The 25215-nt window shown below is 50.6% G+C and overlaps 1 protein-coding gene across 6 annotated transcripts in view; it reads right to left on the bottom strand.

The window, feature by feature from the left end:
- Nucleotides 1–336: 336 nt before the first annotated feature.
- NF2 (neurofibromin 2) overlaps nucleotides 337–25215 on the bottom strand; it is a 77948-nt gene continuing 53069 nt past the window's right edge. For 3 of the 6 annotated variants that reach the window (XM_030336120.1, XM_030336124.1, XM_030336123.1), the window contains 7 exons: nucleotides 24084–24197; nucleotides 21434–21556; nucleotides 20535–20752; nucleotides 19055–19160; nucleotides 14811–14938; nucleotides 12441–12606; nucleotides 337–617 (listed from right to left, as the gene is read on the bottom strand). In XM_030336120.1, coding sequence (XP_030191980.1) covers nucleotides 567–617; nucleotides 12441–12606; nucleotides 14811–14938; nucleotides 19055–19160; nucleotides 20535–20752; nucleotides 21434–21556; nucleotides 24084–24197 — 906 coding nt within the window. In that variant the 3' untranslated portion in view covers nucleotides 337–566. Of the gene's footprint in view, nucleotides 618–10964; nucleotides 11024–12440; nucleotides 12607–14810; nucleotides 14939–19054; nucleotides 19161–20534; nucleotides 20753–21433; nucleotides 21557–24083; nucleotides 24198–25215 lie in introns of all 6 variants that reach the window. The other 3 variants (XM_030336121.1, XM_030336125.1, XM_030336122.1) reach the window with 2 other exon arrangements.

The following is a 25215-nucleotide window of genomic DNA, read 5'->3' as shown; positions in this document are numbered from 1 at the left end:
GGCGGGCTGAGGACACATCGCGTGGCTTGTCAGGAGCCACAGGCCAGCTCACCGACGATATGTAGCAGGCAGGCTGGCAGGCAGGCCGCTCTGGGCCTGCGCTCGGGTGGGCCACACTTCTTCGCATGCCAGTTCCTCACCAGTGGAGGAGATGAACGTTCTGGAGCCAGGGTGGGGTGGGGGCGGTGGCACCAGGCTCCCTGTCTCCAGGGCTCCTGCACACTTCACTCCCCGGGGCTCGGGAGGTCAGCACTGGACAGTGAGACATAGACCCCAGGGTGCCTTTGACAAAGGAAGTTTGGAACCCCACATTAGATGAGGAAAGACAAATACTTCTTTAAAATGTTTAAAATGAACTAGAACCCCACGAGAGAGCTCTCTGCAGGTCACAGTTCAAGGCAATTGCACATGAAGGGGGCTGGGCTCTCCACTCAGCTGGGAAAAGTTCCAGAGCTCCCATGGAAGCCCCCAGCCAGCCCACCTATGATGACTCCCACGGTGTCTGACCCATCCCTCTGGTGCCGGGAGCAGCAGGTGTGACAGATCCTGGGCTGGCTGGGCACCTGCTAGAGCTCTTCAAAGAAGGCCACTCGGGACTTGGCGCTCTGCAAGGTGAGCTGCAAGGAAGCAGAGAAGAAGTTGAAGGGCGCTGGATTTCTGCTTTTATGACAGGTGCCATCCTGCCTTGGGGACTAACCTCAGGGCTGGTTTGGAGTGGAAGGGAAGGCTGCTCAGATAGATATTCAAGGAGCTGGCGGCCAATCCCAAATAAGTTTCCAGATTTGCCCAAGAACTCAAATTAGGAAGTGACAAATGAGGACATGCCAGGAGGGATGGCTGGTGGACAGAAGCATGTCAGCAGGAAAATGTCATCAACATCATCTTTTCACAGAGGGCAGGAGCTCCCTGGACACTGTAAGAGATTCTCACATTCTCGTCTACGAGAGTGTCTAAGATGCTTCTGTGGGGCTCCGTCTGCGGTGGCGCCAGCCTGGGATGCTCGTCCTCTCCAGGGCTCAGAGGACCGGCTTGGCAACACAAGCCTCAGACAAGGCAGGCCTGTGTCAGACAAGGAGGAGAGTGTCCCTCCCACTCCTGGCTCCCCAGGTAGCCCTATAGCAGACTTGCCCATGACCTGGCAGCTCACAGGGGGTTTGCATCTACAAGCTGGGAGGCAATGAGCTTTCTGGTTGGGGCTGGTTCGGGCAAGGGGGACAGTCCCCAAGGGGCAGTCCTCTGTCTGGAAACTTAAGGCCTTCCCAGGAAGGATGCTGGCCTAAGAAGCACAGGGCTGGGAAGATGCAGACAGGCAGGATCAGGGGTTGAGCTCTTGGCATGGTAGAAAAGGCACTAGAATCTGTGACCCTCCGGAATTGCTGAACCCTCAGCCCCTGAGACTCTGTAGGCCACTTCCCCGGATCTCCCCAAACAGAAGCATCTGGCACGGACACTTTCCAGCACCTGCTCCCCCTCCGGAAATCACCAGTTTGGGTGAGACTGTGTATTCCACATCCAGCTCCTGGACTTCGTAAAGGAGGGTTTTCAGGGAAGGTGGACACAGAGCACATAGTGTTCATCTTCATATCCCCCAAACCCACTTAGCTTACTGCTTCACACCTAGTAGCAGCTCAAACAATGTTTGTTGAATGAGTAAGATGTAGGCTCTTAAGGAAATGGAGTGATGCATGGGAAAGGCAAGAGCTCCACACGAGGCTAAGAAGGCCCGGACACTAATTCTTTTCCGTCACCAGCTCGCTGTGTGGCCTCAGTGGACACCCTTGACTTCTCTGTGCCTCTTTCCTTTGGAGTTAAACCATGGAAGTGGGTTGGATGGTCTGGCCCATTCCCTGGACCTCTGGCAGTCTCTAAATCTGAAAAGTCCTTGGTACCATCTTGCCTCTCTAAAGGGTGGGGGAGGGAAGCTCAAAACCGATCCCTTCTCCATCAAACACAGGCGGCGTCAGTGTGCTCAAATGAGACAGCTTGAGAGCTGGCTCTTTAAACCCTGCCAAATCTTGTGGCCTTGAAGTTCCTGACTAACAAGCTGAGTGCAGGGACGCGTCTGGGCTGTCTTCGTCAGTGGAACCAATTTCAGAAGCCCTCTGGAAAGCCCAGCTCTAATGGGAATGGAGAGAGCTTTCATTTCTTTGCTTAAATGGAACTCCCTCTAGAAGGGAGCCAAGTCTGGATGGGTTTCTCCCTAAATGCAGTCAGAGGAGAACGGCTGCGGGTTATGTGCTCTGTGATAATGGGACTCATGATGTTAACCAGGAAAGAAAGAGAACCTAAGAATCACTGAGACAAAATCCTCTTGCTGGAGAGTTTAAATCAAAAGGTGTGAAACCCAATGTCTCCACTTAGATTTCTTCCACGCTCCCAGAGAAGACCTCTGGCTGGCTCCTCGGGGGGACAAGGCACCAACAGGGGACAGGGAGATGCCCACAGCCCTTCCACACACTGAGTCACAGACAGCTCCAGCCAGGCTGCCTGACCTAAAGCCGCTGACCAGTTGGATGGTCCTGGGCAGGTCACTCACTCACTGTGGCCTCAGCTCCCTACGGTGAAGCGGGGCAATGGCACCCCTTCCTCACAGGGGGACACGGAGGGTAAATGGGAAGCACTGCGAAGCAGTCAGCACCATGTCTGATGCTCACGGAGAACCCAACAGCTGTTAGCACCAATCGCAGCATCACATTTCTTCCCCTAACCCCAGCTTTGGCTCCTCTCCTTCCAGTGGGGGCGCAGGGCAGAGTGTAGGCTAGAGGGGGTACAGAAGGCAGGGGCATGCACTGTGCTGGCCTTCGTGGCCTCCAAGGCAGGGCGAGAGGAGGGCCCCGAGAGGCCTGGCCACTTCCCAGGCAGGAAGCCCAGCCTGTGGGGGCCTCCGAGAGCCTTCTGCCCATTTGTACAGTGTTGGCTCCAAGAATTCCTGGATCCTCTACCCAAGCTGCGTGCTGGCTGTCCCCTCGAGGTGCCAGGGGAAGGTTTTGGCAGCTCTGGCAGTGCCAGATTCCAGTTATTCAAGCATGTGTTTGTTGGGATGCAAAGCCCTCTTCGGGTGGGCAAGATGCTTCCCTGGATCCCCACCCCACCCCACGCTGCACGACAGGGGCTCAGCCTGACCTCTTATCTCACAAAAGCACAAGTGGTACCCCAGCCCGAGGAAAGGTTTGGAGCAAAGTCAAATACTCTGGCCATGTAGAAGTAGGAAAGCACCACAGACATGTGGCCTCTGCAAGAGGAGAGAGTACCACAATCCTCCATAAGGCACCAGGCTGCTACAGGAACAGGCAGACCCACCAGACAGAGGTGGCTGACGTGACCGTGGACACTGAGGACACTGGGAGCCTCCCGCTGTGGCCCACAGGCGGATCTGGCTACCACTGCCCCTGCCTTTTACCTTTACTGTGTAATTCCTGGCGGTCCTAATTCCATTAGGGACCCTGCTGTCAGGGGAAATTATTGCACAAGTGCACTGTCTGCGGCTGGAACCCTTCCAGTTCCCACCACGGCCTCTGCCTGCTCCCCCCACCCCCCAGCAGCATCCTTTATCTTAGACATCAAGATGTCCTCCTCTGGAGCCAGCCAGCTCTCCCTGTGCTCGTGCAGGAAAGCGGGTGGGGGAAGCAGGCAGTAAGAGGAGGGTCTGCACTGGGCGAGAACTCAGAAGCCCAGGGGCAGAGGTCAGGAGGGCCCCCGGGGCACCGCCAATAGCATCTGTCAAGCTGCCTTCAGCCTGGCTCCTCTCACCTGTGGGATCTGTCACCACCTGCTGTTTCTAGAAAGCTCACTAACTGTCACGTTTACAGTACAGCTACAGGCAGGGGTATTCCTAAGAGAGAAGGGGAAGGCTCAGAGGAAATGGCACAAAGCGAGCCCTTCATAAAACAAACTGGCTCTGTGGGTCTTTGTGTGCTCATGAAAATCAGCTAACAAGTGTCCTGGTTTCCCTGCCGCCCTCCCATGCTTTAAGGTGTACGAACCCGTGTCAGTGTTTGGTCTGCCTTCTTGCTCAGCGACAGGCCCGGCTCTCTGCTCACAGCACAGCAAAGGTGCCATGGAGATGGCTTGACGAAAGCCTCACCTCCTGCAGGTCACACTGTGAGAACTGAAGCCAGTCTCCCCAGTCTCCACCCCCCCCCACAACCCTGCACTCTGTTTGATGATCGACAATAACCCTCTGCGCCCTCTGGCCCGACTTGCCAGGTTGGGGAGGCAGCGCCTCTGGGAACAAAGGGGAATTCCCCGAGGGCACATGGTGTGGGGTCCTACACTGCCATGGGGGGGGACTACACTGCCATGGCCTATCTCCAAGCTTGTCGGAAAAAAGGTCTCCTCTGAATTTAAGTAGGTGGTGAAGCGGAAAAGCCTGGGACGCGGAGAGACAAGGAGGGCCTTGTGGACAATGGCTACATCATTCTGGGACCTGCTGAATCTGGTCCACCTTTCTGATTCCTTCTAAGGACAAACAGCTAGAGCTCTGCCTGGACACGACTAGTGACTGTGTCTGCCACGCACCGCTCAAAACTCACACTGAATCCAGACAAGGGCCAACCCTGGGGCTCCCAGCAGTCCCGCCAGCTCCTTCGGGAAGCCATAAACCACAGAGGCCCTGCACCAAGCCTCCATCCTGCAGTGCTCTTGCCAGTTCCCTAAAGATGACTAAAAGAACATGAAGTTTCCTCACCAGGCACTGGGCTGACCCGCTTCTCTCTTCCAGCTGTCTCTTCACATCTGATTAAAATCAGCCGTGTGAATAATACAGGAGGAATTAAGTTCTCTCTTGACTGAACCGGCTGTTCAAGTCTGTCACTAATCCAATTCCTTTCTGAGGAGACAAACTTCCTTTGCTTTCTCTGCTGCAGATCTATACAGCTTGGTCTTTATCTTACGAGGGGCTCCGATCCACCTGTTGGGCCTGGCCCCTTCATCCTGCCCAGCATCAACAGCCACAAGCCTGGCAGTCACCTCTCCTCCTGCGCATTTGTCCATCAAACTGCCAGTTGTCTGTGACGGCCACCAGGCTGTGAAAGGGCAGGAGAGGGAGCTACTTGGCAGAGCTACACCTCTTCGAGCTATCAACTGTGTGTGGTGTGACCACATGGGCACATCCATCCAATCTCAACCAGTTCAGATCCGGGAGACATATCTGTCTCCTTAAAAAGGCAGGAGGCTGGCTCCTCTCAAGCCTACACAGGACCTAACCCAGGCCTGCACGCCATACGCAGGTTCAACCGGCTCCTGCTCACTGGGCAAGTGTTTCAGGCAGCCCATCAAGACACAACGATCTGGCACCTGCCCAGTCCTAAGAAATGGCTCCAGGGTCTAGAGACAGCAAGACTGGAAGGCACCTGTGACAAGCACCAGGCTCCCCAATCCCTCCCGGCTGGGGGCAGTGGGGAATGTGGCCAGCTACAAAGGATCCTCCAGCATCATTCTCAAGAGTGCCCCCTGCTGGAAAAAGACAGCACCAGGCTGGCTGCCAACTCTCCTTCCAGCTCTCCTCTAAAAGTCCTTTTGGGGGAATCATTTCCCAAAGTGATGGGAGGGTAACTAAACGTATTCCGGCACAGAGCCTGCAGCAGCAAGGCTGCTTGATTAAGAATGAATTACACTTTCATCAGCACATAGAGAAAATTGATTCACAAGGCCGCATTGTGATAATCTTGTTCCTAAAGCAAAAAGGGGTGGCGTGGGGGTGGGCAGGACACAGAGCCACTTGGGCTATCAATGACAAGAGAAAGGAAGCTCTACAATTAAGCTGGGAGAACAAAACTAATCAGAGCGCCAGGATTCCTCCAACTAGTCTCTGGGGGCCTTGCCTCAATCCACTCATCCCGAGGGAGGAGAAAGGAAGATGGGAGGGGGGCTGTCTAATTCATTTTAAACAATAAGACCCACAGTGCTGAACCCATTTTAGATACTAACCTAATAACTCCAGGCGCTGAGACTGCTTGTCCCATAAAAATGCAGCGGAATTGAAATGCAAGCCCTAAAATCATGTTACACCTCCTTTCCGCCACTACATATCAAAAATGAAGGAGCGGGGGAGGGCACGGATTCAAAAGGACATGCGGATTCTCTGGCGCTGGGATCCACCAGGAGAAAGCCAACTCTGGAGCAGAAAGGTGACAGCCAAATCAGCCGCAGCAAATTCCAACATAATCTTTGGTTTAGGGTGTGATCAACATCCCCCCTTCCAAATCAGAGCCAAGGAGGGGGCAGGCCAGTGAAGGGGGATAGTTGCTGTACACTGGCCAGATTAAGCGCTTCTGCCGTCTTGCTAGTGACGGCTTGCACCCAAATGCCATCTGGTGATGTGTACGGGGAGAGAGCTGTGCGCACACTTATCCCTAAGCAGGGGTGGGATGAAAGGCCAAGTCCATCCCAATTAATGAATTCAATTCAGGGAAAGCCCAGAGGGTCTCTTTTGTATATTAATCTTTTAAGGACCTAAAGTAGGAAGATGCCTGGAAACTGGTGTGTGCCTGTGTCTTGAGCTGCCCGTGAGATGCTGGCAGGGGCCTTTGCTACTCCGTCCTTCTACCTGGAAAATGGACTAATCAGTCTGATTCACTTCACCGGGCAGGTAGAGACGAACTCATAGCTACAGAGTTCTCTGAGCACTGAGTACCTTAGCAAAAAGGTGCAGACACGCTGATGTCATTTTCAAATTGCCAATATCAGAAGGGAAATCACAGCAAGGATCATAAGAACAGAACCTCGAGCCCGCAGAATGAGTTTGCATCCCATCTCTTCCCTCCCACTGTTGCAGTAACAAATCAGGTGCCGGAGGAAGGCTGCACTGAAACACATCTTCAGTGCTGAGGGACCAAATGGGATGTTTTACTGCATCAAATAAGGCCCAATAATGTCCCCAGGCACTTCCAAATGGTTGTAAAACATCCTAAGAGGGCAAAGCAGGTTTTGCAGGATCTTCAACGCCTCCCCAAAGGGCAACTGCTTGACTGGGTAAAGTCTCCCAACCAAGAAGAGGAACTAGGTCGTGGTCTTTTGGAAAAGAGGCTGGCAGAATCTTCTATCTAGAGAGCTACCAGAAACAAGCAAGAGAATGGTAAGCCCTCCCCAGTTGAGAGGCACCTGGACATCTAGCTGGTGCACGTGTTAAGGTAAGAGTGGCCTTCGGGGATGAGCCCAGGCATCGCATCCAGGAAGAGCAGGCTCCCGGAGACCAGGCTGTGCTTCCCACAGAGCAGGGAAGAGTTCGCCATTGCAATCTCTTCCACACGTTTTCTATCCACACCTGAGTGCTGCTGTTCCTTGCTAATCCTTGCTCCCACCCCACTCCCACCCCCGTTCTTCTCCTCCCCCCTCCTGCCTCTGCCACCCTTCAACAGCAACAAAAGAAAGGTTCTGGAGCTGGGAGCCAGTGCATGCTGCCTTTAAGTCAGGGCAGAGGATGCCGCACCAGACGATGCCCAGTTTCCAAAGCAGGCAGAGCCAACTGTCAGCTCGGGTCCAGTGACCGGGGTCATGGAAGGGCTGAACACATTAACTACACACAAGCATCAGAAACTAACCAGAGCCCTCTTTGAGGCGGGCGACCAGAGGTCACCAGGGAGGCTCTGGCCGTTGGTTTTAATTGTGGGAGAAGCCTTTCACGCATACTCAATCCTGCCCTGTGATTTATCACTTCCCTGGTGTTCTAAGTGTTCTACTTCACTTCGCCAGCCCTGCATCTCCAAGGGGAGTCAGTGCAAATTGAAGATGACATTGGACTTTTATGTCTTCTGGATCCAAGCGGCAGCTAGAGCTTCAGAGAACTGTCAAGGCTACTCATTCCTGTTCCTCCACCAGTGGAAACCACAGCTGGACCTTGATGGCTCAAACCATTTACTAATAAAATAAACTTTCTAAGCTCCACGATCCTCATGATTTGTCCTCTGTCGATTTCCTTTGAAACCCTGTGCTCCCTTGGAGATCATGGGCACAAAAATGATGACAAGTTTGCTGGCGCTCAGACCAGCTCAGGATCGGGGAGTGAAAACTGTCCCCTGAGAGGGGATGAGAGCAAGACCCCGAAATGTACAAGCTCTGGCACTGCATCTTCACCTCCAAAGTGTGCGGCACAGCCGGCCACAGCTCACTTCCTCGGCACTGTGGCTCTGAAGCCCACGGCACCTGTGTCCCCTTCACCCCAGCCTCACTGCCGGACCTCACTCCCTCACTCAAAAGACTCGGAGGCCAGAAGTATGTGTTGCTGTCGCTCCCCCTGAGCATGAAATGAATCTAGGTTCTTAAGAGCGACTCTTGACAACTAGGTGCCACTCTGAATCACATGCAAATGCCAAACCAGCTGCACTGATTATCAATGGCAGGGTGGGGGCGGGGGGAGCGAATTGGAAATGTGGGCAGTTAAGATTGGCAGGAGGAACAAAATATACCCTTGCAAACTCAAATCGGATAGCAAAAGAACCAGTGATGTTAATTCTGGCTTCTTCAAAGTTTTTACCTCCAAACTCATGGAAACTCTTTGCTGAGCTCTTCCTGTGTAAAAGAGGTGTGTTACCTCTTTTAATCCTCCTAACAATCCTGGGGGTTAAGAACTGTTTTGTTCACTTTTTACAGGTGAGGACACTGGGCATTAAGAGAAAGTAAGAGTTACAGAGAAAACGAGTGGCAGAGTAGTGGTAACCTCGGTTAGCCAGACGGGACAGCCTCTTGGCATTCCCAAGGGAACATTATAACTAAGCCCTGAACCCAAGGGTAATCCCTGGAATTAGCTTAAGTGAGAGTACTGCGGAGAGGACACTGGGACCTCACAGTGAGGCAGGAAAGTACTGAAGGTGAGAAGAAGGAACATGCCTGCGTTGTGGGAGGTAGGTAGAACCATTCTTTTCTTGAAGAAATCTATGATCAGAAAACATTAAAAACAAAACAAAAATCAATGCAGCCTGGTTTGAACCAAGATTAATGGGCTCTCAGGACACTGGAAGCTCTCCAGGTCACCACCAGTCTCTGCATTTCTCGTCCTAGACTTTGTAGATGGAGCTCTGACCTTCACACTCTAGGTGCCCAAACTTCCAAAGCCCACAGTGGCGTTTCTCTTTACTAGGCTTACTTTGGCCCAGACTACAGTAGGCACGGCCCCAGGGCTACCCCAGCACAGGCAGGTGGCTACTCGTCATGCTTAGTCACTAGCCCCAGGGACCAGCAAAGTCCAGAAAATGGAAAGAGAATCAAACGTGAAGTGTAGCAAAAACTGCCACTATTTAATCTAGTAATGCTGAGATAAGTCCAGCTATTATTAAAAGCCGAGCCCATTCTTCTGTTAACCCTTGAGTAATCAGAATTCTTGATTAACTGGAATCTGGCAGCCTGCTTTGAAAACAAGTTCACATCAAGACATTAAAAAAAAAAAAAAAAAAAAAAAGACTTCTGTAAATGTCCTCAGAGCAGTACAAATCTGACTGCAAATCAAACCTCATTTGTCTATAATAAGAGCTCAGTGAGAACTGGCGGTCAAAATCAGGTCCCTGAAGAACCGAAACATTCTGAATCATTACAGAAAAAAGACAGATGAAATCGTATCAAGGTGGAGTGCTATGGTCATATGCAGGAATGCCTGACAGCACAGGCTGACACAAAAAGGGATTTTTCTGCTGGACCCTGTGCTAGTCACAAAGTCCAGGAAACCAAAGTGGATCCACCCCAGGGTCCTCTGGGCACCGTGGGGTCACCACTTGGACAGATGATCCCCCTGGCCTGCCCAACTCCAGCGTTGGTCATACTGCCCTGCTCAGAGCACGCGCTGCTTGGTGTCAGGGCGTTTGATGCCAATGTGTGGTATGAAAGCTGAAGAAATAGGAGCCCGCTAAATAAAAGTGTCACACACAAATTGGGGTTCATGCTATGGGCTCTTGGAACCACTGACAGACAGAATCCATCTTATAATGAGATCCATCTGGGACTTTAGTAGCTAACCTCTCTTGCTTGGATAACAACCACAAATAAGGTCTATCTTATGCCAGATCTCACTTTTTGGTAGAAAGCTTCCAGTGAGCTTATTTTATTCTAACAGCAGAAACTGTGGCGAGGACACCAAAGGACACATCCTACGCGACTGTCAGGTGTCGGTGGGCCCACTGGCTGGCGTACCGCTGGGGATTAGGTAAGGAGCAGAGGCAGGATGTTATGTTATTACTGGGCATAATAAATTCTCCCTGCTGCCGAGGCATGTTGGGAGGATGATGAACTATCACAGAAGGAAAGGAGCAATCATTCCATTAATTCACTCAACAACCACTGACTGCTCATCTATTGGGTGCCAGCGACTGTCCCAATGTGAGTTCATGCTGACCACAACTCTGCCCCAGGCTGTGGAGGAGCTGAGCAGAGACAGTCTTCAGAGCACCGACAGACAGATAGATGGTCCACTTAGATGGGCTACAGATCAGACCGCTGTACTGTTGGTTTGCTTGACTTGGAAAGAAAGTGGATGTGTACAGAAAGGGGAGGCTCTAAAGGCAAATGAGTGAGTGAGGACAGCCCCTTCATTCCGCGACCAGGTATGACCATGGGTCTTCAGAAGCTGTCACCACATGAAAGGTCTTGATCTTGAGTTAAAGACACCCAGATCTATCCCATTTCCATGCTAGAGCTATTTATCTACGGACTATGCCACTGAGACAAAGGATTTTAGACAGACCTCACTGGACGAGAAGCCATGACCATCCCCAGCCCAACGATGACACAAAATGTGATGGACAGCTGGTCCTACAGCCCCATGACATGCTCTTCAGAACGAGGCAGCCTTCTGAACCCCCGGAGGTTGGTCTGGCCCCACAGGGCGGACGCCTGCTCTCAGACTCAAAGCATGCTGCGGCCAGTACCCAGTGCCACCTGCCCTCGGGAGGGCTCGGCATGGCCCAGGGACAGAGACAGGCAAGCTCATGCATGGGTTAGTATCACAGAGGGTAGTACCATCACCACATACAGAGTACCTGGGATAACCTACTTTGAGGGCTCAAATGCAGATAGGTCTTCTGCCTTGGGCTTGAGGCTAAACCAGCAAAATAAAATGAAGAAAAACAAAAACATACCCTGTGATATCAACAAATGCCACATGTGCCATTTGCAAAATGCTCAGACAGGCCTGAAATGGTGACAAGTGACTTCATTTGTTTGTTTTTATGGCCTGGAAACAGGTCCCTCCGGCTTTCCTGAGGGCCTGGCTCACGGCAGCAACAGCAAAGACGAGACCGTTCAGTGTGCCCAGATGAGGAGCCTGGGGACAGGAGCGGGGGTTGGGGGTGGGGTGCCTGAGGAAGCTCCTTCGAGGGCTGACTGGCTCCCTGGCCCAGTCATCATTTTACCTCTCAGCTCACTGGCTGAGGCCTCACTTTAGTTCCCCTTTCACTAACTGTTCAATAATTTAGTTTTGGAAGTGAAACCCAGTAAATAACGGAAGCCAGAGGGAAGAAGAATGTGGAATGGGGAAAGGCCTTTCCTTTTCAGCTATGCTATTAAGAGGAATTCTCTACCCGGTGCCAATACTAACTGGAGTACAGAGAAGGAATTTGAGGCTCCCGACTGTACCCATTAGCACTGGCAAGTAGCTATAGAACCCTTGGAGTTTTCAGATGCAGCTTAACTACTGAAAACAGATATTCCTTAACCTGGGAGACCACACTAAAGAATAAGGGTAAAGAGTAAAAAATTAAACTTAGGTAAACCATCATGATCTAAACTCAATGAACAGGCTCATCTTAATGACACCTCTTTTACAGGTATTAGCCTGACCCTGGGCTATAAGTCAGGAACAAACCCGCAGGAGGGGCCGTTTGTGCTTTGTCCGAGAGAGAAGCACTCTTGGGCTGATATTTATGGAATTTAACCTTCTCTAAAACCTGAACGCTCGAAATATCAGTAGAGAACAATTTGAAACTGATAGCAACATAAATGAAGTTTCATCTTTTAAAACATTAAGGTTCTTCTAGACACTTCCTTTTAAGTATGAAAAACGTTACAAATTCAGAATTTGGTTTCTTTAAAGTAAGAACAGGATTTTTTAAATAGTTCTTGCCACTTAATCACCCAAAAAGACTAGAGGGAGAGTCCATTCTCAAAAGCCTCTGTTTCATTTTGCTTTCTCATGAAGTAAGGCAGCTCCCTGGGCAGAACTCCCCTTGGCTTAAAAGACAGAATCGCTTTACTGCTAAATGATGGATCAAAACCTGTCTCGTAACAGTGATTCATTTCATTAGAGCTTTTAACACAGGCTCCCCTTCCATCAAGCCAATGGGTTCACAGTCACTGGCGGATTAAATTCCCTTTCTGGCGTGAGTTAAAAAATTTCCTCAACTAAGTATGTATAAAAAATGATAACAGTCTAATGACTTGGCTACTCAGGAAACCAGATGCCAACCTCCATTTCATTAATGACTGTCCTGATCAGTGAAAGACGGGAGACTCGGTACCTTTTTGATGGTGTTGTGCTTGCTGCTGGTGCCACCCCGGTCAGAGTTCTCGTTGTGCAGAATGTCCAAGGCTGTCTCCCTCTCTTTGAGTTTCAAGGCCTCAATCTCAGTCTTGAGTTCATTGAGCTGCTCCTGTAAATGCTTGCTCTTCTCCATGTATTCCACTCTGCCAGCAAGAGGACATGGTGTATCATGGCTTTGGCAACAGTGAGACATGGGATCTAGGGTCTGCAGCCTGGATGGAGTTCATCACATCTCTGCTCAGACACTCCCAGGCCGTGGGAGCCTGGGCCAATTGCTAAATAGGTCTGAATCTGTTTCCTTGGCCATGAGGTTGGGCTAATGATCACAGGGCCGTGGTCAGAATTAAGCAAAATAAAGGGTAGGAAAGCCCTCTGGTAAACTCTCTGAAAGCGCTCTACAAATACCAGTTACAGTAGATAGTTTTTAATTCCGCACAAGCAACAACACATGAATCAAGACTCCTGACATCCAAAACAATCTCCTCGTCTTGGCCCTTCTTGGTTAAGTGATTCTATTCAAGTGACCTCTTCTGCTAGGCCGTGGCCACATCCCTACTTGTTTTGGGACATCATCTCCTAAACAGAATGGAAGCTTGCTCGGCCAATATCAGGAAGAAAAAGATTCCCACCACCACCTGCAGGTAGATACACTGTATCTACAATGGTGAAAATCTGGAAATCATTCTCAAAGTGTCCAACTATAATGTCATGGCCAGGCAAATCATGCAATATAAATGCTAATTCTGTAGTGATTCCCATGGCTAGTATATGGAGTCTGTCATGTGATGGTAATGTCACATGCATGGGTGATAAGAAAATACAAACTATAAAAAAGCAGAACACGGAACAGGATGTAGCCTCTCCCTGATCACAACCACGAAATGCTTACTATGCCTGGTCAATGGAGAAAGACTTGAAGATGAACTTGGACAGCAGATACCACGGAGAGGCTCGTGGTTGCTCACCCCAAGCTCCAAAGAGGCACTGTCCCGAGACAGCTCTTCCAAGGATACTGTACAAGGTGAAAGCACATACCCTCAGATGGGCTTGGAGCTGAATCCCGGTTCTGTCCCTCATCAGCTGTGTGATGCTGGGTGAGTTCGTTAAACACTCCAGATCTGTGTTCTCATTTATAAATGGCACACTAAAACCTACCTCTGATGTTTGAGGCTAGTTAGTGGGAATGAAATGAGACAAAGCTAAAAAGCCCAGACATGGGGCACCTGAGGGGCTCAGTTGGTTAAGCATACGACTTCGGCTCAGGTCATGATCTTGCGGTTCATGAGTTCGAGCCCTCCATCGGGCTCTGTGCTGACAGCTCAGAGCCTGGAGCCTGCTTCGGGTTCTTTGCCTCCTTCTCTCTCTGCCCCTCCCTGGCTCATGCTCTGTCTCTCTCTCAAAAATAAATAAACATTAAAAAGGCCCAGGGGGGCACCTGGTGGCTTAGTTGGTTAAGTGTGGGATTTCAACTCAGGTCATGATCTCACAGTTTCTGAGTTCAAGCTCTGCATTGGGCTCTGTGCTGACAGCTCAGAGCCTGGAGGCTGCTTCAGATTCTGTGTCTCCCCTTGTCTCTGCCCTTTCCCCACTTGCACTCTGTCTCTGTCTCTCTCTCCCTCTCTCTCTCTCTCTCAAAAATAAATAAACATTAAAAAAAAAAAAAAAAGACTGGACACCGATGCACCCAGCACCCAGCAGCTTTTGTGATGGTTCTCCAGTAAGCTGTGGCACGAGTGGCCAATTGATCTGTGGTTGGGAATCCGGGGGAACCTCAGTTAGATTTCTCCTTTCCACCTCAGCTCCACTTCCACCAACCATGACAGCAGAAGCTGTTGTGAACAGGGCATGTGGGGGTTCAGCTCAGGGCTGCCCTGGACAGCAGGGCCGGCCTGACCTGGACGTTTGCCTTCCTCGGCCTCGAGCCCGAGTTTCTTCTCTGACCCTTGTTCTAGACATGGGAAGTGCCGCAGATCTCAGCCGCCAGAGGACACAACTAGGAAGCATGTTCTGTTACTGTGTTAGAACACTATCACGTGCTCTATCACCACGTGAACAGCAGTCTGACTGACTCAGAGTTCCCGGAAAACCAGTCTGAGACTGTAGGTGAGGTTTTGAGCCCTGTAAACTCCAGGTCACCAATCAAGTATCATTGTTATCCTGGAAGACTGGACGCTGGTGTGACGTCCTTCAGTTCTGATGAGGAAATTCTTCCTCCAGAGGATGGGAACAGAGCAAATCCTGCAGGGGCTAGTGACAGATGCTTGTGATAACCCTCCACTTTTCCCAAGCCCAGATGGCCCCACTCTAGCTCACTGGCTGGGGGCACGGAAGTCAGGAAACTACGTACTTTTCTTTCTCTATCTCCATGGAAAGCCGCTTCATGTCAGTATCCTTGAAGTCGAAAGACAGGCTGTCACCAATGAGGTTGAAGCTTGGCATGTCAGGAGGCAATGGCGCTGGAATTGGGTTCATGGGCTATGAATGAAAAATGTCTGTTAGGAGGTTCAGGTTCTATGGGAACAGGGGGCACTGCTGTGTTAACCACTGATCCTCCAGCAGCCACAGAAATGGGCACACAGCTCAGGCCCTGCCTCCCAGCACCACCATGGCCTCATGTTACCCCAGTCTCTCCTGTTCCCCATCTACCCACACTGGCTGCTCCCAGGTGACTGGCCCCAAAGACTACAAATCCAGACAAATCATTCCTCTTCCCTCGAACCTTTGCCAGCTTTTCACGCTCAGCCAAATTAAACACTACTCCCACTCACTTCTTTGTTGAGGAAGCCCTCAAGCCCCAGGCTAGGAGCTGGAGATGCAGAGAACAAGACAGGGTCCCTGGCTCTGAGCAGCTGACAGTATTGTTCAGTAAACAAAGGTGCTTACAGATCATCCTGGTTAAGTAAGGCAGACACTACAGCCAGGGAGTGAACAGAGGCCGGGGAGCTGGAGAAGGTGTGCTATGTTGGCAGCAGAGGATATGACAGAGGAAAAGACATGCCAGGCAAGAGGCACGGCACTGGGCAGGGCAGAGCATGCTTGGTGAGAAAGCCGAGGGTCTGCGGCACCGGTGTGGTGAGGTGGGTGGGGGGCCGGGACTAGACCATAGAGGGCTGCCCTGCATGCTGAGGGTTTGGATTTGGAAGACAGAGCCAGAGCAGGGCTTGAAGCAGACGGCAAAGCAATTAGACTTGAGGACTTTCTCATCCCAGAACAAAGGGTCATCTCAAATATGGCCCCGATCTACTTCTCCCGTGTTTCCTACTGTTTGCCCTATTGGATCGTGAACATCACTGTTTCTGCTCCTTTGCTTAAACTATTCCTTTTGCTACACGCCACCTCACTTTCAAGGCCCTTCTCAAATACTAGGATTTCTCACCAAAGCCTTTCTAGATCCCTCTCGGCCAGATGGCAACTCTTTTCTTTGCTATACATGGTGCTTCTGGTTCTGTGGTGGCACTTCCCTAACTCCACCCTGTAAAAAATCCCTTTTGGCTGTGTCTTCTTCTTTTACTGTTGGCAAGTTTCCTAAGGGCAGGATCTGCCTCTCTTTCACCCTTGGATCCTTGGCTGAGTCTGGGACAGCGTCTGGGAAAGAGCAGAGGCCCAGAGCGCTTGTCTGAGACGATGACAGGCTTGAGGCAGACTGTCTGCGTGGGTGTTGAAGGTGGTGCTGAGAGGGGGCTTCTGGGGTACTAGAACGTTCTGTTTTCTGATTTGGGTGCTGGGTGCATTGGTGTGTTGAGTTTGCGAGAATGCATCAAGCTGTACAGTTATAATTTGGGGCACTTCCCTGTATGGATGTTATACCTCATCAAAATCTCCAAAAAGACGGGCGCTGAGTGCTGCACTGTGGGTGAGAACAGACACTGGGACAACCTCTGTGGAAAGCATCTCGATGGAAAACCTGACCCCACGGTTCTATTTATGACAATTTATTCTACCAGTACATTCACCGTATGTGCGAAGATTTATGCTCAAGGATATTTTCTGCAGTTTTGTTCACAACTGCCGATGAAAACAAACTAAATACCCATCCATAGGGGACTGCTTAGATGAATTACAATCCATCCATACCATGAAATATGAGTAAAAGGCTGATATGAATGAGCTCCTCCAGGACTTATTTATTTACTGTTTGAAGAGCACATGAAGTTTGCTCCAGTGTCTCTCTCTCCTTCCTTCCTTCCTTCCTTCCTTCCTTCCTTCCTTCCTTCCTTCCTCCCTCCCTCCCTCCCTCCTTCCTTCCTTCCTCCTTTCCTCCCTTCCTTCCTCCCTCCCTCCTTTCCTTTCCTTCCTTCCCTCATTCCTCCCTCCTTTCCTTCCTTCCTTCCTTCCCCCTTCCTTCCTTCCTCCTTTCCTCCCTTCCTTCCTCCTTTCCTCCCTTCCTTCCTCCCTCCCTCCTTTCCTTTCCTTCCTTCCCTCATTCCTCCCTCCTTTCCTTCCTTCCTTCCTTCCCCCTCCCTTCCTTCCTCCTTTCCTCCCTTCCTTCCTCCTTTCCTCCCTTCCTCTCCTCCCCCCTCCTTTCCTTTCCTTCCTTCCTTCATTCCTCCCTCCTTTCCTTCCTTCCTCCCTCCCTCCTTTCCTTCCTTCCTTTCTTTCCTTCCTTCCTCCCTCCTTTCCTTCCTTTCTTTTCTTCCTTCCTTCCTCCCTCCCTCCTATCCTTCCTTCCTTCCTTCCTTCCTTCCTTCCTTCCTTCCTTCCCTCCCTCCCTCCCTCCCTTTGTTTCTACCTACCTACATACCTACCTACCCATCTATTTTTAGACCAAGAGTTGCATGCTCTACCTACTGAGCTAGCCAGGCTACCCCATTCCAGTATATATTTTAAAATCACTCGTATCTCAGGTGCCCAGCCCAGATGAGCCCTCAGACGACTCCAGTCCTGGCTGCTGTCTGCGACTGCCTCAGAGATTCTGAGGAAGGACCATCAGCCCAATCAATGCACCAAGCCATGAGAGAGAATAACAAATGGCTGTTTTGAGCTATATGGCTGGCTTGGGGGTGGCCTGTCACATAGTAATAGATAACCAGAACAGATGACAATAGGAAACCGCTCACGTTTCCCTCCACCTCAAACCCTGGGCAGCTTACGCCGCTGTGCCCTGTGTGCCTCCTGGCTGCATGCCTTGTGAGTGTGCAGTGCACACACTGTGCCATGTGCACATCTGTGCACTGGCTGCGAATACCCTGCAGTCTCTTTCTCGCCTGGCTAGCTCCTCCTTAGCCTTTGAGAGCCAGCTCAGGCACGATCCTATGCCTCTCCTGCCCCTACAAGCTGGGCTATGTTCCCCTCCAGGCCTCTGTGCACCCTGTCTGTATACAGACTCTGCATCTGCCTGGCATTATTATTTTTTTAAAGTTTATCTATTTACTTGGGAGAGACAGAGGCAGTGTGAGTAGGGGAAGGGCAGAGAGATAGAGAAAGGGAGAGAAAGAACCCCAAGCAAGCTCCATGCTGCCAGTGCAGAGCCCAGTGCGGGGCATGAACCCACAAAACTGTGAGATCGTGACCTGAGCTGAAACCAAGAGTTGGACACTTCATCAACTGAACTATCCAGGTGCCTGGTATTATATGGAACAGAACAGTTTGCTGAACTGAATGCACAGAGGAAGGGAAGGGAAGAGGCTTGTCTACTCATGGTGTGACCCTGTTTAATTGAAGTCTGCCTCCTTGTCCCAAAATTGAGTTTGGAAAATGGTTCTTACATGGCTATAGTTTACCCTGAGGTATACGGTACCCCTGCCCAGAAATGCAATGATGGTATACATTACACAAAGGTAGTTGAAGATTACATTCAGCTTGGCATCAAGAAGCTACCGTCTCAGGTGCCTGGGTGGCATCTGTCTACAGCCCAGGTCATGATCTCACAGGTTGTGAGTTCGAGTCCCACATCGGGTGAGCTCGAGCCCCGCTTCAGGTGAGCTCGTGCCCCACTTCGGGTGAACATGAGCCTCACTTTAGGTAAAACATGAGTGCCAAGTGAGCCCCACTTCTCTCTCTCTCTGCCCCTTGCTCACTTGCAACCTCGCTCTCTCAAAAAAAAAAAAGAAGAAGAAGAAGAAGAAGAAGAAGCAGCAGCAGCAGCAGCAGCTATCATCTCTTAAAAATAATTTGGGACTATATTACTTAGAATAAGAAAAACATGGGTGCCTGGGTGGCTCAGTTGGTTAAGCATCCAACTTCGGTTCAGGTCACGATCTCACGGTTCATGAGTTCAAACCCCAGGTTGGGCTCTGTGCTGACAGCTTAGAGCCTGGAGCCTGCCTCAGATTCTATCTCCCTCTCTCTCTCTGCCCCTCCCCTGCTTTTGTTCATTCTCTCTCAGAAATAATAAATGGATAAACTTAAAAAAAAAGACGAAGAAAAACATTTCAGAGCTAGGAAAGGCCCCACTGCCTGCTATCCAGGCAACCAGAGAGGTGACCAGTCCAAGGCCAATGGCAGACCAGGCATTCTGCCCCTTCCCAAGCTGCAGGCCCTCTGCATCATTCATTCTGCTGTGGCACCACCAGCGGAACTGAAGGGCTGGAGGGAAGAGAAAGCTACAAGGTCTGAAGCAGCTGCAGGCTGGCAGCTCCCAGCCCGGCTCACCGGGTATGTGGGCTTGGTGGTGATTTCCAGGAGCTTTTGCTTGGCTCTTCGCTCTGCCTCGCGGGCTTCCTGCAGGTCCTGCTTCAGCTGATCTGCCTCCTTGGCCCTGCAAGGAAAGGAGGAGATGTCAGGTCCATGAAGGTGACAGGTAGAAGAAAGACAGCCCTCTTCCCCACAGTCCCCCTGGAGAGGAGGGACCTGAGTTAACCCTGATGATGGCACCAGATCAGGCAAACAAGGCCAGTGGGGAGGGGGGGGGGGTGGACACTGACATGAACATCAGAACTTCCAAAGCAAGGATAACATTCCTGAGTACTGTTCACTGCAATGGTAAATCTAAATGGGAAGGGCAGGGAAGCTGCTGGGAAGGAGTCAAGTTCAAACCTTTGCAATTGGTAGAGGGAGAGGAGGGGGGAGGGGCCAACAGCTTCCTCTGCTTAACTTGTGGGTGAGAGTGAGCTAGGCAAAGGTACAGTGCATGAATCAAAGATCATATATTGGATCACGAAGGACAGGATGAGAAAGAATCGATTCTTCACAGCCCCCAAGGAAAACGACTGCAGGCCCAGGGCCAACCTCAGGCAAGATGAGCAGCAATGCTGAGGTCTTCGTGCCTCACCCTGCAAGACACAGGACCCAGGGACCAGGCCCAACATCGGTCTTGGGGGAAGTGACCCACACACAGAAAGAAAGGGGCCCGAGACAGGGCAGGAAACAAAGATCCATATTCCCAGAACGACATGCAGAAAGCGGATAGGAAACTGTAGTGAATGCACCTTGGTAGCAAAAAGCCAAATTCAAGTGTTCTAGGTCAATAGAGCCAAATGCTGCGGGGAATGTGCCAGTGTTTATCTGAAGGCTGCAGGACCAGAACAATCCAGAGGCTAGAATACTCTTTGAAAAGTGGAGACTACAGTTCCATCCTTCAACCTGGTCGTGAGCTGGCGCATCCTGGCCACAGACAGGATCCTGGCCCTCCCCTCCTATCTGCCTCGGGAGCCTTAGCACCAAGAATGGCTGAAGGGAAGCGGGTTCCTCATTACCACGTTAAAGGTAAATAGCTGCTCTGTCCCCACATGTCCCCTAAATGAAAAGGGAAAAGAACCACATTTTTTAAACTTAAGAAGAGCCTCCTTACAGCTCCTCAGCTAAAAGCGGTCTGCAGACGTGCTTGATGGCATTCCTGCAAACATGGCTATCAGAGGGACGGCAGTTTATCACAGACACAAGCATGACCAGAGGTCCACTCGACTAGAGAACCGTGTTCCTGAGCCCTTCCACTAACCCCAGCCCCCAAAGCCCACACCGGCTTAAGTACCAGTCCTCACCAACCTGTCAAGGGAGGAGCCTCCCCCCACCCCACCATCCTAGAAGTTGAAGCAGCTTGTGGACAAGTGCGGTCAAGCTCTGCCTCAGGGCCAGGTTACGACTGAACAGCCCCTCGCCTGGGGCCCAGTGCCCTGGACTCCCCACCTCTAACCTCCTCTCCGATTCCTCAGCCATCTTCAGCGCCAGCACCTCAGCCTCCAGCACCTTCTGCTCCATCAGGCGCTTCTCTTCCTCCGTCCGAATGGCTGTGGCCTTGATGCGCTGCATTTCCTGTTCGGCCTCCGCGGCCTTCTGTGCCAGGAGTTTTGCCTCCTCCTCAGTGATTTGGGCCTTTTCCGCCAACAGGTCAGCCGTTTCCTCGGACCGCATCTGGAGAGAAGGGTGCTATCAGCTGGGATGGGGATCGATCACATGCCTGTCATCCCTCCCAGATGTGGCCTCAGAAATTCAGGTCAGCAGGAACCAGAGCGTCAGACTCCCCGGGGCCCTGCCACTGAATGCCCCATCAGATGACACTTTGGCAAGGGCCAGACGGCCACACCCTCAACTTTTCAGAAAGTCCCACCCATGGGGAACAACAAGAAAGCACCTTTTTGAGTACCACTTGAGCCAAGGCTTTTCCCTTTAAATGCGTGGTTCAAACCAGTGGGAGACAGGTAACAATGTTTTTGATTGTCACAAATCAAGGGTAAGGTGGTGCTAGTGGCATCTAGTGGGTAGGGGTCAGGGACACTGCTAACCGTCCTACGAGGCACAGGACAACTTTCATCACAGAGGGTGATCTGACCCCCGGGCAGGCAGAGAGGCCCTGCTTTAAAGGCGCCCTAGGGAAAGTGGGGCTTGGCCACACATGATCTCCTGCCAGCATGGGTGGAAAGAAAAGGCACCGTTTTTGTTTTTGTTTTTGTTTTTTTGCTTGTTTGTTTGTTTTTAGCTGAAATGTCAAAGCAAATGTTACTTATCTGTGGTCCTCAGGAGGCCTACCTAATTCCCAAAACCCAAGGGAATCCCCGTGTAGCCTCCTGGGACCCAGACTCCCCCAGAAATCACCAGTGCTTCGTTGGCCATTGTTGCTTCTTCTTTCATCTGCAGCAGCCTCCTCTCCAACTCATCCCTTGTGCGCTCAGCCTCCTCCCTCATCTGCTTCTCTCGAGCAAGGCGCTGCCGCTCCATCTGGGGGGTGGGGGGGGAACGAGAGTCATGGGGCTCACGACCTACACTGCCACAAGGGTCCTAGAACGCCCAGTGTCCGGAGATGCCCAGGGAGACCCTCTTCGTCCCTTTACTTTAGAGGTTGGCAGTGTCATTCTTGTCACCTACCACCCTCTGTCCTTCAAAACCAGCTGGAGAATCAAAAGCTGTGTCCCTTGAAAAACCATCTAGGGGTGAGGGAACAAACAAAACAACAAAAAAGCCAGCCCTGCCAAGTCCACCTGGATCGAAGGAGGCATTCTCACACACTGTGTACTGAAATGGCTACCCTGCCGATATCAGACCTCACGTGGCTCCGCCCAGCAGCGGACAGGACGCAATGCAGATTCCTTCTCCCTGAGATGGAGCCCCAGAAACAGACAGCCTTCTTCTGGTTGGACGAGCCACCTCACCATTTCTCACCCACACGACCCCTCCCACATCTCTAATTTCATCCACAATCACTCCTGCCTCTGACCCACAGAGAAGATGGAATCGTGTAGTTCACACATTGTGTTTCACAGGGGGAAGCCACAGCCCCACGGCACAGGCTCCCAGCCTCACGCAGAGGCAGCTCCCGGCCAGGCCTGCAACAGGAGGGAGCTGAGCAGGGAACACGGCCCCCTGTCCTTAAGGCACTGGTACAAAGCTGCCGCCACCTCCCATGCCTTCTGGATCACTGTGTTAATTGGGCCACATGCAGAGCTTAATAAGGGGAACAAGCACAGGACAAGTGCTATTCTCTGTGATCCTAGGGTATTAACTGAGTTCAGAAAGCAGAAGCCAGAAGTGACCACTGCACTATTTTCTTCCTTAAATAGAGCACATTTAATTACTTCTTGCTTCAATTTTCTCCCAAACCCAACATTTTTAAGATTGCTGCCTTTTGTAAATACTGAGCCAAAAAAAAAAAAAAAAAAAAAAGGCATTGGGCCTCGAAGGAATAATGCAAAGACAAGCAATAAAATACTGTAAATTCTTCTCTAATTTTTCCCTTGCAGGTCAGTGAAAAGCTTGGCCAGTTTGTTCTCTAATTTCCACTGCATTACAAATTTCCATTAGGTGGATTACTGTATCTCTATTATTCTCCCCTTGACAAAAGCCCAGGCAACCACCTTCCATTCCCAGCACTGCACTTCCCCCTAGACCTCCACCCGATAATAAGGGACCTCTTGTTTGCAAGGTGGTTTAAGTTCACAAAGGCTTTCAGGTGCAATGTGTCCTTTGATCTGAGACAGAGAAGGCATACCATTAGCTCCACTTAACAGATAAGAAAACTGAGATCTGGAAGATAAATCATCTACCAATGTCACATACTAACTTTCACATCTGGTTCCAAGGTCAGTGTCTATACTACTGGGCCATGGAGCCCGGCCTGCAGGTGCCAGGCCCCTGCCTCTGCTGTTCCACAGGCAGTGCAGGTGTGGGGTGTATGCACGCTCTTCTCTGCCACAATCTCGAGGCCTACACACTCATTGCCGTCTTCAGATCTCTCACTTCTAAGCTTTGCTCAGCTGAAAAGAGGTCAAAGAAGGCTCTTCTTGAAGTTGCCACTTAGACCGTGCTGGCTCAGGAGCATTTCTTTGTCCAACAAAACCCATTCCACCAGCCTGGCCGCCAAAGCATCCCAAATAGCACATCTATAGTATGCAATCTCAGAGAGCAAAGAGATGGGAGCCCTAAAAGCATGCTGGATCAAACTGGGCATTTCATTGTAAATCTCAGGGCAGGGAGCCAGCCTCGCCAGAGTACCCACATCAGAGAGCTGCGCACAGACTAATGATTACTGCTCCGAGCCTGTGAGTCCTGCGGGCAGCTGACTGCAGCTGCTGCTACTCTGTCTAGGAGTTAGTCCAAAGCCACAGTGGATATTCTCAGCAGCGAGGCTCAGATTAGTTGTGTGGATTTCGGTGAGCCGAGATAGTTTATGAGTAGAAAACAATGATGCGGACTGTCCAGTCTGCTGATAAGCTCTCCTGGCACCTCCCACCACAGGCAATATGCCGCCTGGGCTGACCCGTGGTGGGGAAGTGTGGCCGAAGTCTAATTAGCATTCCCGCGGTAAGCATGAGATGCTGTCATGCATTCTATCACCTTCTAATTAGAAAAGGACAAGGCTGGGCAAAGGAGACCGGCAGGCAAAAAAAAAAAAAAAAAAAAAAAAGCGAGTTAGCTAGGTGGATGGATGGATGGATGGATGGATGGATGGATGGATGGACAGACAGACCCAGGCTTGACTATCTCTTCCCAAACCTGCATTACTCCCACTTCACTTAAGTGGGGAAATAACTAGAGATGTTTCTTTTGTATATGCTTTTAGAATTTATTCCTCATTTCCAGAGCAGACACCACACCAGCTGGGCATTGGCCAGTAAAGATCCAACAGGGATAAAATAAGAGAAGGTATGTCCATTGCCAAATGACACCTGTCAGCCTACGACTGCTCCTTACCTCCCAAGCCAAGACCAAGAAGCAGTGACAACAGTGGTACAGACATGGTCTTTCTCACCTGTTTTCTAGCCTTCTCCTCCCTGGCCTGGGCTTTCATCTGCTGAACTTCCAAAGAATCAGCCTTCCTTCTCCTCATAAAAAGGTCATGGTTCCCAATACAGAGCTGGAGAATCTGTGGCCATGGAAGCAGGAGAAATGTTAAACCCCCAAATGTACTTCACTGCCTACCAGCTCACCAGGGCTACAGCATCTTTGTCTAAGGGCTCCTGGGGGCAGCAGGAAACCTAAAGAGCAAAGCACAGAGTGAAACAGCAAGGCCTTCCCTGCTAATGGCCTCCAGGGCTCTTGGCTCTGGAGACAGGCCTCCAGTACGCCAGGGGGCAAAAGTCACAGGTGAAGGGAGGTGCGTCTTCTGGATGCATCTTATTCTCCTAGGATGTGGCACTATAGGGGCACCTGGGTGGCTCAGTTGGTTAAGTGTCCAACTCTTGGTTTCAGCTCAGGTCATGATCTCATGAATCAAGTGATCAAGCCCTGCATCAGGCTCTGTGCTGACAGTGCTGAGTCTGCTTGGGATTCTCTCTGCCCCTCTCTCTAAATAAGTAAATAAATAGATAAATAAATAAATAAGAATTTAAGATGTGGCACTACAGATGAGGGAGGATAGGAAAGTTCATTCAATAGGGATAACAGGTTATTTATGTGAAAAAACTATAAGCTGAGGGCAGCTGGCTGGCTCAGTAGGTGGAGCATGCTACTCTTGATCTTGGGGTCATGAGTTCGAGCCCCATGTTAGGTGTAGAGATTACTTTAAAAAACAACAACAAAAACAACAAAAAACAACAAAAAACAAAAAACACAAGAAGCTGAAGAAGCTGGATCCCTCCTTTACACCACACACAAAATCAACACCAGAAGGATTAAAGACTTAAATACGAAGATTGAACCCTTGAAATCTCTAGAAAAGAATATAGAAGAATATCTTTTTTTTAAGTTTATTTATTTTGAGAGAGAGAGAACCGCAAGCAGGCCCCATCCTGTCAGCACAGAGCCCAACACAGGGCTCGAACTCAGGAACCGTGAGATCATGACCTGAGCCGAAATCAAGCCTAGAAGAATATCTTTATGATCAGAGGATAAGGAAAGATGTCAAACAAAACACAAAGAGCACAAATGATTAAGGAAAAGAT

Source organism: Lynx canadensis, chromosome D3, assembly GCF_007474595.2.
Source record: "Lynx canadensis isolate LIC74 chromosome D3, mLynCan4.pri.v2, whole genome shotgun sequence".
Taxonomy (NCBI): domain Eukaryota; kingdom Metazoa; phylum Chordata; class Mammalia; order Carnivora; family Felidae; genus Lynx; species Lynx canadensis.
This window is presented reverse-complemented; position numbering and strand designations above follow the sequence as displayed.